Source organism: Nuphar pumila, chromosome 12 (genome assembly GCF_984573655.1).
Source record: "Nuphar pumila chromosome 12, dmNupPumi1.hap1.1, whole genome shotgun sequence".
NCBI classification, from domain to species: domain Eukaryota; kingdom Viridiplantae; phylum Streptophyta; class Magnoliopsida; order Nymphaeales; family Nymphaeaceae; genus Nuphar; species Nuphar pumila.
The window spans coordinates 37,654,012-37,666,365 of record NC_143260.1 but is presented as its reverse complement, the minus strand read 5'-3'; the positions used below and the strand labels follow the sequence as shown (position 1 = coordinate 37,666,365).

Below are 12,354 nucleotides of genomic sequence, written 5' to 3'. Positions count from 1 at the left end.
CTCGGCTGACTCGTTCATGACTCGACCAGGTCAACTCGGTGACTCGGCCGAGTATTTTACAAAATGAGTTTGCACTTGTTTTTGACCCAGTGATTGGGTGATTCGGGCCGAGTCAATCGAGTCATTGGGTTGACCCAACGAGTTTTTAAACTATAGTCCATTATGTATGGTTTTGTTAGATGTCAAGTTTAGAGTGTTTTTTGTAAGCAATTTTTTTGGCCAGATATTTTTGCTGATAGGGGTTCATAACTACAACTTGCCTATTATCTTGTTTATAATCTCTCTCTCTCCATTTGTTTAGAAGACTTCCTCTTATCTGTAGTCGTGATCAATCATAATCATCATTTTGTTGATTGTGGTTTGAATGAGTCTTCAGTGGACCAAGACTCACCTTGCCACATAAAGAAGTTTCTTTTGGGATGAGAAATATAAACCATATGAGATTCTTTGATGGATAAGGACTTTACTTTTGGAAATTATAAATAGCGAATGTAACCTCTTTTGTAAAGGTGGAGAGATACTTCTTGGCTTGAGAGAGAGAAAAAAGAAGGTATATCTCTTTTGGTGCTGAAAGTTGGTGGTTTTGCTCTCTTGGGTGGTTCACCGATGTTTGGGGCTTCTTTTGGATTTTGAGATAAGTGTGAGAGATAGGATATCAACTTTTTGTGATAAAGGAAGGTTTGGGATGCACACATCGATCCTTTTGGTGGGTCGAACGATTAGTGTGGTTGTTCTCGTTTGTGATGTTACTTGTTCTCTCTTGTATCAGTAATTGATTATATTAATAAAGACTATCGATACTATCCTCGTGGATGTAAGCAATTTTTGAATCACATAAAATTCTCGTCTTGTGGTTATTTTCTTCTTTGTTTTCTCTAAGCATATCAATATCATATCTAACTTAGTATAATATTGGGCACGGGCTACAAAAATCGCAAGTTGTATCAATGTTATTGGTTGTAAGAAAGATCAGATATGGCTTCATGAGTGATGAATATTAAGTTTGAGGTGAAAAAAAATGATGTTAAAAGAAACTTTGCATTATGACAAAAAAAGGTTAATGATATGTTGATGAAAGCATCGATCTTTTCCAACTCCTAAAAACATATTTTTTTAGTCAAAAAACACGATTTAAGGGCTGATTCCTACTAAATCAAGTATGCTGAATACATCTATGAGGTTAGAATAGATTAAATCAGAACTTGTATCATGAGATCCCAACTGGATTGCAGGTGCAATCGACTGTAGTATAAGTATAAGCGAGAAAGAAAGTGAGATGTTAGGCCCGTCCCACAAGGAGGGCTCATCTCTTGGCATATTGACTCCACGCAGATGGGAGGTTTGCTTTTTTTAATTTGTGCCACCCATTTTCTCTTATCAAAGGCGTTGACCATAGCTTCAGGTGTCTTTGAATGCTAACTCCAACCTCTTTTTCTTTTTTGAGAAAAGTTAAAGCTTTCATAAAAACAAATGTAAAGGAAAATACCATCATGTGTTGATTTGAGTTAGCTCAAAGATGACCCATCTTTAAGTTTGCATCTTAGGCGTCCAAAACTATCGGTACAGGCTTATATTGCAGTTTGGTAAACATCCCAATTGTTTGAGGAAACCTCTGAACGAATATCATTTTCTTTTTTTCCTTTTCCCCCCTCGATCAGTTGTGTCCATCCTCTTTTTAGGTGGTTGATAGAGTAATTTCACTATGAGCAAGATTGCACGAACTCTGGAACTAATTGATTATCAGTGAAATCATGATCCATATGGTATTGTTCTTTTCTAAATATGTAATTGTGTTAACTTATGAATCAGTTTTCTGAAATGAGAAACTGAATCAGTACAGGTTAATGAAACATATGATTTATTTATCATGGTGATGTATAAACTAAGAACCTAAAGTGATGCTTCCTCTTGATTGTGAATGAATGGAAGTGCACCAACCGTCACTTTATGGAGCTTAGTTGCAGTATGGAATCAGAGATGTCTTGGCTGATTGATTAATACAATTACAAGAACTTTTTACAGCTTCCAAATTCACTAACTGGAAAGATTCATGACAGCTCTCCACTTCTGTATTTTCTTCAACACCAGAGGCAGCAACTCTTTATGAGTTTTGCAGCACATATTGTGAATGTTCTCATCATGGTCAAAGTGAATACTTGATATCTTATGCATCTGCACCTATGGCAATAGGGATGGGAACGGATTAATCAAAGATATGCCAAATATGGAATCAATGGATACCTTTCAAAATGAATCACATATCCTCTGTACACAATACGCCCATAAATGCTAACTCAAACTCCCACAGATCAATATTGGGTCAGGCAGATCAAGATAGATTGGAGATCCACAAGGATGACTCCTGGGCTCACCATCCATTATATTACTGTCACCCAAGCACCCTAACCCTAAACCTTGCACTTATCTCCAGGCAGTTGAATTTACCCTTACCAATAGCCTTTACATGAACACTGTCCTTTCCTGAAATGGCGGAACCGGTTCTGATCTCTTACGGTTATTTCCCGGCCGACAAGTGCAGAGATGAGCTCAATAGCTTGATGGCAATCAACACATATTCTAAGGTTCTTCACTATCCTAATAGGTGTTCCAGGCTCAGTGGTGATACGTGCGAAAGAAATTGCCAACTTCTCACTGTCTATACAATGCCTGTTCTTTTTCTTCCTCCTCTAGTATGTCCCTTGAGACAGTACTGGTATCAGATGAGTAGCCCATTGGCTTCAGCTGTTTAGTGAACTCATTCCACTTTGCATAGATCTCAGCACATTGTGGGTACAACCTGTCTCCAGCTGTGAATTCAAAAGCAGAATTTTCTACTTCAACTACGCTGCAACCGGGTGTCTTTCGAACACCTCGTGATCTCATGCTTCCCCTCACTCTAGCAACATCCTCCCACTTGCCAGCCTTAGCATAGATGTTAGACAAGAGGACGTAATAAACATCATGGTGCTGCTGGCTTAACGTAATGAGATGTTTTGTTTCTTCTTCTGCTAGCTCGAGGTTGTAGTGAAACCTACATGTACTTAACAATGCTGCCCATATGAATGAATCAAGCTCAATTGGCATTTTCTCTATGAACTCTCGAGCCTCAGTGAGACATCTGACCCGTCCCAAGTGATCAACCATGCAGCCGTAATGTTCTATAACAGGCATAATTCTGTATCTAGTTTTCATGGAGTTGAAGAGATTCAAACCATGAGACGCCAAGCCCTCATGGCTACATGCACTCAATAACCCAACAAAAGTGATGTACTTTGGCTAGAACCCTTCTTTCTCCATATTGAGAAGATCTCAAGGGCCTCATTGCCATGGCCATGCATGGCTAATCCTATCATAGCATTACATGTAGCCATGTCCTTTTGTGGCATCTTATTGAAGGCACTACGTTTGCCGTTCAAGTCTCCACATTTTGCATACATACCAACTAATGCAATCCCCAAGTACACATCCATATATATCCCATTTCTCTTAACATAGTTATGAACCCATTCACCTAAGCCCAGTGCACCCAGCTGAGCACATGTTGAAAGCACACTGACCATGGTCAGGGCATCTGGTTTAACAGTTTCCAATTGCATCCTTCGGAACAGCTCTAGAGTTGAAACTGAATTAGCAAATTATGATCCCGTAACAAGATCAACTGCCCAATCCACATTGTTTGAATTTGACATGTTAGATATAACAGACATGAATGTCAGCATGGTAGCCATATCTCCTTTCACATTCGATCTCATCTCTGAAAACACCATCAAAGCATCCTCACCCCTTCCATTCTGTGCACATACAGCAATCATCGCATTCCAAGACACCAAATTCCTCTCAGGCATTTCCCCAAACACCCAGCATGCCCCCACCAAGTCACCAGCCCTAACATAACCCACTCAACATAGTGTTCCAAGAAACATCTCTCTTAGGCATTTCATAAAACAGTCTGCGGGCACTCACCATATCCCCGCAACCCAGCACCAACACCCCCCGATCAAAATATTGAACGATGTCGAATGGGGGTCTTAGATACTGCGAAAAACCCGCAAATCAGATTCCATATCCCCACATTTAGTAAACAAATCAACCAACGAATTCTGCACAAAGGCAACACCAAACAAGGCCACTCTTCGCCACAAAGGCGTGAACCCCTCACCCGGCACTAGCCAAAAGGGCAGCACATGCCTTGAGGACATAAGGCAAGGTGAAGTGATCAGGGAAGAAGCCACCTTGCAGAACAAGGTGGGCATAGAAAAAAAAAGAGTCCTCCATAAGGTTGCTCATAGAAAAAGAGAGAGTCCTCCATAAGGTTGCTCTGGGTGTAGACATCACGTCAGGTAGCCCTACAGTTTCCCATATCCAAGAGCCAAATTTGTCACTTCATGCTTTGGAAGCAGCATGTACTTTTGTGATGTATAGTAAGAATGTAACCTTTTCCCACCATACTAAGAATGCATAGTATTTCCTTTTTCTTATGAGAAGGAAAACCCTCACCAAGAACCGGGTCACTTAATGGCCCCGCCTCCTTGTGAGGTAAATCTCCGGGTTGAGGACACGACCACCCAACCTGTCATACTTTAGGCTCTGTTCGGGAGCCTAGATGAGAGGGGTGATGAGTGGCTATGAAAACGGGTGATGGGACTGGAGTCGTTAACTTCATCCTCAGTGAGGATGTAGTTGGAATGAGGAGATGGCTCCCAAACAGCCACGGTGGTAAGGGCTCCCAAACAGCCCTCCCATCTCCCTTTCAAATCCAGTCCCAAACAGCCTTAATTGTTTTCACACGTTTGCAAATCCAAAATACATTATTTCCCCTAAAGATATGAGAGAAACCCAAACGAGAAAGGAAGGCTTAGCTGGTCCAACTGATCATCCAAGTAGCTTCTCAAGGTGAAAATATTCTCCATGTAAATGTGCTAAGCCAAGTTAAACAAGTGCATATTATCCAAGGCAATCTTCAAACTGAGATTTGAACTTAAGGACTTCATGCCCAAACATGATACAGCAGGAGAAAACAATATAAGACTAACATCATTCATGCCTTCACATTTTTTTAATCTAAATGAAGCTTTTGCCATACTTAGAAGCAAGTTAGCAACACAATATCAAAACAAACCCAACCCTAGCTCTTCAAAACCTTCCTCTAATTTCTTATTATTCAAACTGCAGATGTTCTGCATTTTTACATAAGCAACCTCAGATAAAACACAGAAAAATCACCATCTATATGTACAGACGAATTATAGCCCCGCCTGTATTTACCTAGAAAGGGCACTTTGTTCTAATGCTAAATATTAACTAAAGACAAAAACTCTACCAAATTTTCATTTTGTTGTAGAAAGACGTTGGACGGGAAGTGTCTTAGCGGCATAACATGTATCCAGACATTAATCCTAGAAAGCCAATAAAGCAAACAAACAGAAATGGATAACCCACTCGAACTTGACTGTTTCTTCTCTGCTTGGCTAGCATCTAGAGAAAAACAAACAAGTCATGTCAAATAAAAGGTTAGAACCACTGAAAGAGAAAAAGAAGGGAAGAAAAGCAAGCAGCAAACTAATCAGTAAGCAAAAATTGTGGTTCAATTTGAAATGGAGATAAGTGAAGTTACAAGTTCTTGTTGCAACACATCGTGCTGCTGAATCATCACACTTCTTTCTTCTCTTAGGCTTGTGATTATTTTCTCAGCCTGAAAGATCCAATCACACTCAAATTAACGCCAAACTGAATGGCAGAGCTAAAGATGTCAAAGAAGAAGAATCATTACTGCAAGTTGGACATTTGAAGGAAAAGAAGAAGAATTGTATGTATTTTCGAAATGCTGCCCTTCGTCTTCTAAGATCCCTCTTCTAGCTTATAAGACATTTCATAAATGGTGGGTCAAGGTGTTTGAAACAATTTGTACAGATTTTGAGACCTTATTTTCAAGTTTTTCTAACTTGCAGCATGCTGCAAAATAATGAGCAGAAAAAATAACCATGACAGTGGCTGAGAGCACTTCAAAGTTTGCCAGGCTGGCAGATAAAGCCACTTGATTTTGCACAAAACATTCTTTCAGAACACGCAAAGCCAAAAGTTTAAACTAACCACTGTATTCGTAAAAGGTTGTTTCCAGACAAGATATAAGTTTGTACAAAAATGAAAAACCCTGACATTTAAAATTTGAGCTCCATACACATCTTGAACAGGACATGAAAAGACTACTGGGAGAAAAAAGGAAAGTAGGTGATTCAAAGGCTTTTCCCTTTAAGCAAGATTCAAATGTCAGCCTATTGAGTATTATCAATTAGTTTTTTTCCTCCTTTTTTTCCCATGTAATTAGTTGTGCATTCCTGATATTTGCATAACCTAAATAGTTTTATTAATATATTGCAGAGTTTTCATATGAATGATGACAGTAATTTTTGTTCAACAAAGCCATCAAAAAGCAAGAAGAAAATTCAATTAGCTGACCTCATTCAGCTTTGCTTTTAGTTCCTCAACATCCTTTGATACCTGCCAGGAAAAAAGGGCACGATTACTCAGAACCAATCAGCATTAATAGAACCATCCATTTCCACCAGTATAGCAGAAGACATTCTCCAAGTATGAAAACATTTCATCCAGGAAAAGTATGAGGTTTACTAACACGTAAGTAATGATAAGGCTAAAGTAGCTTGTGTATGAGCCTTCTATTATATATATATATATATATATATATATATATATATATATATATATATATATATATATATAATGGGAGTATTGGTGAACGTCCAAACAGTGGATGCAGTGGTCAGACAAGTGCGTGCACGATCAACAGTGCACGCTTTATTTGCACAAAAAGGGTCTTTAGCGGGACTGCACTAAAGGCCCTTTGGGCGGATGCATGGTGTGGGTCCGCCCATTCAATGCTTACATCCCATCCACTGTTACTCTCTCACATGTGTGTGTGTTGCTTATGTCATATAGTATTGCACAGATGGTCACAGCATATGGTTCACAAATAGTTGGTATGGGATTCGATTTTCATTGTCGCAACCTAATCACACACACACACACACACACACACACACATTGCTCAGCTCATCATGATATCCATCCTGAGCTTGAGCTAGTATGAGCCGAGCTTGAACAGCACAATCTTGGCTCATTAGCAGCCAAACTTTATTCTTGAAAAGGTCATAGTACTTTCCTTTGGTTTTCTATTGAAGAACTCTAGTCCTAGGATAAGTTGTGGGTCTGTGCATGCGCTACACAATCCCATAACACATAAATGTGTCATGTGATTCTGTATGGCCTATAGGTCAAAAGAACACCAAGCATGCATGCTTTAAGTATGATAGGTACAGAAAGGAAATGGATATCTTACAGTCTGTGATGGTGGTGGACTGTCTTCACTAGAAGAATGAACTAGTTCTTTTGGCTTTAAAACTTCATAAATAGGATCCTGCTTTATTACACCATTAATAGGTTGCAAGACTGGAGATTGGGGAGGGCTGACAAGGACCACCTTCAACTTCTTTTCTTCAATAATTCTGTCATTTTCTTTTGCAAACTGCAAAGATAATGGTGTAAAACTCACCAAATCTGAAACCAAAAGATGAATGCTTTAAAAGACTATGAAAACTCACCAGTTCTGGAGAAATTTGATCGACGGTGGTCCCCTGTGGGACAACTGTACTTTGAACAAGGAACTTGTCCTTGCACTGCATATCAGGTGGAGCATTTTCCTGACCTTGCCTTGTAACTAAAAGATTGAAAACCAAGGTTAACGCAAACAACATACAACACAAACATCTATATAGTGTGAAGCCCGTTACAGGATAAAACTGGGAGGCCAAAGATGGTGAACACAGAACCATCCTGACATATTGAAGAACGGAACATGTACTGTTGCAATGTGCATAAAGAAATATTGAAAAACACACTTACAAGAAAGACAAAAAGGGACAAGGCAAATCTATCACAAGGTATGTGAGGTGGAAAAATGGATCATCAGATAAAACATGCTGGCAGTGGCTTATTATCCCAGAGCTTTCAACAATCCAATGCTCTAATGGCAAAACCTACCTATAATCTCACATGGTGAGTGTGGTGAGACGACGCCAATATTTGGACGCACACAATATTTCTTTGGACTTGTAGTTTTAACCTGCCAAGACAAATTATGGTTAGAACATTTTGTGTGTGTGCGTGTGTGCAATGTGCATGCATGTGGAGAGAGAGAGAGAGAGAGAGAGAGAGAGAGAGAGAGAGATTTTACTTTGTTATAAGCTAGTGAGGCAATAGACACAAATACATGAATCTCATATTTTGAGAGCAAAAGTTTGACATTTGCAACACTATAAGTGAAAACTGAAATTTCATACAAATAATTAGAGTCCTGACCTTGTACCCAACATATTTGTCAGAAGTGTTAAACAGCTGAACAGAGCAGGAACTTTGCTTTTTCAGCTCAACTATGCAACAAGAAAGAATTTCAAATTTTAGCACATATGGATATACAGATCAAACCAAAAAAACTAATCTACAAAATTAGAAAGAAACTTCAATGCAAATGACATACAACCACACTATCAAGAAACTGTGCATGCATGCACAAGCAACACACTCCCTAAGGTATGCTGATAGCTTCATTACAGAATTAAATTTGAGCTACAATTTAAAAAAAAAAGTTGTAATAGAAGAAGCATAATCAAATAACTCTTACTTCCCTGCTAATCTATATCATAGTTACCAGTAAACGAAATGGATACGAGAAGTGATGCGTGAAGCGGAAGCGAGCGTTAAAAAGTAGTATGAAGCGGGAAGCGGGAAGTGATTACAAAGCGATTATGTAAGTGCATGAAAAATATAAAAGGAAACACATAGAAAGCAATATGAAGCACCGGCAGAAACAAGTAAGAAATGACGTGAACACAAATATATACGATATAAAACCAATATGCAAGCTTATTATAAAAAAATTATATTTTTCTAATATGAAAAATGTGAGAGAGAAGTGACAAGCGAGAAGGAAACTTTAAGAACATGAAAGGGAATCGATTTGGGAAACAAAGAGGAAGTGGACTTTCCACTAAAAGGAATTGAGTTTCCCATATTTTGGAAGCGGGTTTCCCAAAGCATCTCCTCCTTTCGGAGAAGCGGGGAGTTTCCCGCTTCCAAATCGAGCTTCCAGGGAAATGAGTTTCCCCATGCAGCAAGAAGCTTCAGGTAACCATGATCTATGTAAGAGTTCAAAACATGATTCCAAATAACAACTGAGATGGAACAAAACATCTATTTGCTAAAAAGTAGAAATTCTAACATAGATTTGAGAATTATAGCAATAGACAGACATCACCGGAGTTGCCACAAACCTTAGCCTGACAAAACATTTCCATCAGATCTGAAATACTTTACTAGGACCTGAAACTACAAAATGACTCGTATCACAGGGTTAGACATTGTATTGAATCAGTTGTCGTATCACAGACTTCATCTACTCCGAGCAGTTGCCGCATCTATATTAAAATCCCATCCTATAAGTTATGCTTTGCAACAGACCTTGATTGAACAGTTGGGATAGCTATTTTGACTCGAAGGAGGTCCACCCACTGGGATAACAAAATTCAAACCATGACGCACATGTAACACTTAATGCTATCATTAGATTGATATAAATTTTTCACATCAAATTGGAAGAATAAACTATCTGGTCCATAGATGAGAAGATCTGATCAAACTTGTTTGACCATGAAGAGAGGAAATCCTTCACAAGTATGGAAAAAACATTGTTCTTCCAATGTAATTTGATGATTTATATCAATGACTATAGCATGAAATTGTTCAAATGCCTAAAAGAAATCAACAATAGATTGCCTATGCAGAATATTGACGATCTCTCCATACAGGAGCAAAATATGTTCAAGGTTTCTAAGAAACAATTAGAAGCAACACTCTGCAGTCTATTGAGCTTCATTCTGAACATTGATAGGCCAATATTTCACTTCAAAGGAACAACCCACAAGGGCTGGTTGCCAAAAATAAGTACAATACAAGCTTCCTGTGTAATAATAGCCCAATTTCTTTAATGAAACGTGTCAGCAATGATTCTGCACACTGATCAAATTATCAGAAATTAAAAAAAAATAACCCGTGAACCAGATAAGAACTGACATTAGCAAGAATATCTACTTTGGACAGTAGCCACTCCTAGGAAATTCAATCTATGTGGAAGCCACCGCTTTGGAGTTTCAGTAAAATGTAATGGTATCAATCCACTAGAATGCACAAAATGCTTCAGTATAAATCTCGCAAGATCTACCAAATTATTAGAAATTCACAAATAAACAAATAGCTTCATCTAAGTATTTTTTCCCTTTGGATCATGGCCACAGTAATATCAACTTGCACTGGAAGTAATGATAACCAATTGAGAAAAATACAATTGAATACATACAAGTAAATTTGAGTTCAGTAGGTTGAATCTCAACAAGCTCCCTAGTCATGATTCTTAGGAAGAGATCCGCAACTTACTCGGGAAAAAAAAACCCGACTAATGCCAAACTGAAATTATCTTGACCTGCAACAATAACATCAAAAGGAAACAGTAAGAAATAAACATAACAGTGAAAACTAATCAAGAAATCCAACGTATTCGAGTCAAAGCTAGCATCCAAACATGTGAAAATCCAATCTAGTCCTCTTAGCTAAAAATGAAGCACTCTGATTCACCAAACCCAACAACAAAAACCACATAGGATCAAGCAAACTCAATCCAAAAACGTATTTGCAAATAGCAGAAAAGGCATAGTAAGTCCTCGTTCGGACTGAATTAATCGAATTCCAGCAGCAACAAAAGAAAACCAATAAAAGTCTAGATCATTCAAAAGTTATAAAGGCAGTGACCTACGAACGAAAAGTCATGATCCTTTTAACTGAAAAATCAATGAAATTCAACCAGAAATCAACAATACAAACCAAACTTCGTTCATTTAACCCCATTTTGAGGCTCCCCAGAAACAACATATCCAGTACAGACAGGAACCAAATCCAAGTCAACCAAAACCACTGGAATTCAGAAACAAAGATAACCTGAGACAAACTACTACTGTTCACGAAATCAAACCAAACAAGTGAACCCAGACCAGGATCTTCTGTAACAGAAGACAACAGCAAAGAACAAACTGAAATCACAACAGAAGATCTTCTTCTCTTCACCGAAGAAAGAAACAAGACCCCGCAATTGAACAACACCACCAACACCAAGATCATCAAAAACACAAAAATAACGATGACCCACAAAATCAGATCAACTATAGTACTCGTGAAAACGAAACCCATCACCAGATCACTACATTCCATAACACCCAACAAAAAAATGTATCCTATAAAGAACCAAAGGGAAGTACCCCAATTGTCTTCAGAGCTCCTTCTCAATATCAACCCAAAAAAAGTAAAAAAAAAAAGAACTATAAGACCAACAAATCAGATCACCACCAAAACAAGAACAGATACAAAGTGCAACCTATATCTAGGGGAGAAGAACACAACTCTGTTCACTCTATCAAACTTGAAGAAAGCAACAAAAAAAGAAAACCCCACAAAGAGAGATAGAGAGAGAAACGGGAGGGGGTTTACCTCCCTAGAACCCAGAAAGAATTTTCCTTTTTTTCTCTCTCTAGAGGAGAAAGAAGATAGAAAAGGAAAGAAATCAAGGAGTTTCTCTCTCTACTGTGCCTGCACCTGCTCGTAATGGACACCCGTACTTGATCTAAGCAGTAACCAGTAAGCATTACCTACCAATATTGAACCATCCCAAGTATTTTTCTTTTTCCTTATTTCTTAAAAAAAAGATATTTGTCTCAATCTTTTGGTTAGAAGTTAGAACTTCCCGAGACTCAAGAATAGATCCATGACTAAAATTGAGAGAATTCTAAATCCTTGTTTATTTTAATCATACCGTAATTATCACTATGAGTTGTTTTTTCGAGATGACTAGTCAGCCTTTTAATCACAGCAATCCAAGTTGCACCTGGTGTAGGACCAAAACAAAAACAAGATAGGCATCATTGCCAAGGTCTAAATGGGTTGGATTTGATTTGGATCTGGATTTATATTGTTTGCAGGTTTCTGCTTGAGCTAATGGCCTCCTTGCTAAGGTGAATTCCATGCTTAGTTTCTTGGGATTCAGGGGGGGCATTTGTGTGCCGCAGAAATATCCCCATTTTGCAGCAGCGCTGCATGCTTAGCATTCTGTTCCACTGCTGATGACCATCCATCTCAACTTTTCATGAGATGGACACCGCACCTATCTCGAGAAATGCCAAGATGAGTGGCTGTCAAGCAGGTTACTATATATAATGCGAATAGGTGCTCATTTCCCCT

At 38.5% G+C, this 12,354-nt stretch overlaps 1 protein-coding gene and 1 pseudogene across 1 annotated transcript; both read right to left on the bottom strand.

Annotated features, from left to right (window-relative positions):
* Nucleotides 1-2,649: 2,649 nt before the first annotated feature.
* On the bottom strand, nucleotides 2,650-3,144 carry LOC149820733 (pentatricopeptide repeat-containing protein At2g29760, chloroplastic pseudogene; annotated as a pseudogene).
* A 1,982-nt stretch (nucleotides 3,145-5,126) lies between these two features.
* LOC149820732 (vesicle-associated protein 3-1-like) lies at nucleotides 5,127-11,754 on the bottom strand. Its single transcript, XM_089983831.1, has 9 exons — nucleotides 11,608-11,754; nucleotides 10,427-10,549; nucleotides 8,374-8,444; nucleotides 8,056-8,137; nucleotides 7,617-7,732; nucleotides 7,355-7,540; nucleotides 6,457-6,498; nucleotides 5,615-5,692; nucleotides 5,127-5,475 (listed from the first exon to the last, which is right to left on the bottom strand). The coding sequence occupies exons 2-9, from the start codon at nucleotides 10,473-10,475 to the stop codon at nucleotides 5,365-5,367; spliced, it is 735 nt and encodes a 244-aa protein (XP_089839957.1). The 5' UTR covers nucleotides 10,476-10,549; nucleotides 11,608-11,754; the 3' UTR covers nucleotides 5,127-5,364.
* Nucleotides 11,755-12,354: the final 600 nt, after the last annotated feature.

Bases quoted from the DNA above. Each gene is read 5' to 3' on its own strand.
- LOC149820732 (XM_089983831.1), bottom strand. From the start codon at position 10,475: ATGACTAGGGAGCTTGTTGAGATTCAACCTACTGAACTCAAATTTACT. The intron at 8,138-8,373 runs GTCAGGACTCTA...TTGTCTTGGCAG, and splicing joins ACAAATATGTTGGGTACAAG to GTTAAAACTACAAGTCCAAA. The intron at 5,476-5,614 runs GTAACTTCACTT...GTTTTTCTCTAG, and splicing joins ATGTGTTGCAACAAGAACTT to ATGCTAGCCAAGCAGAGAAG.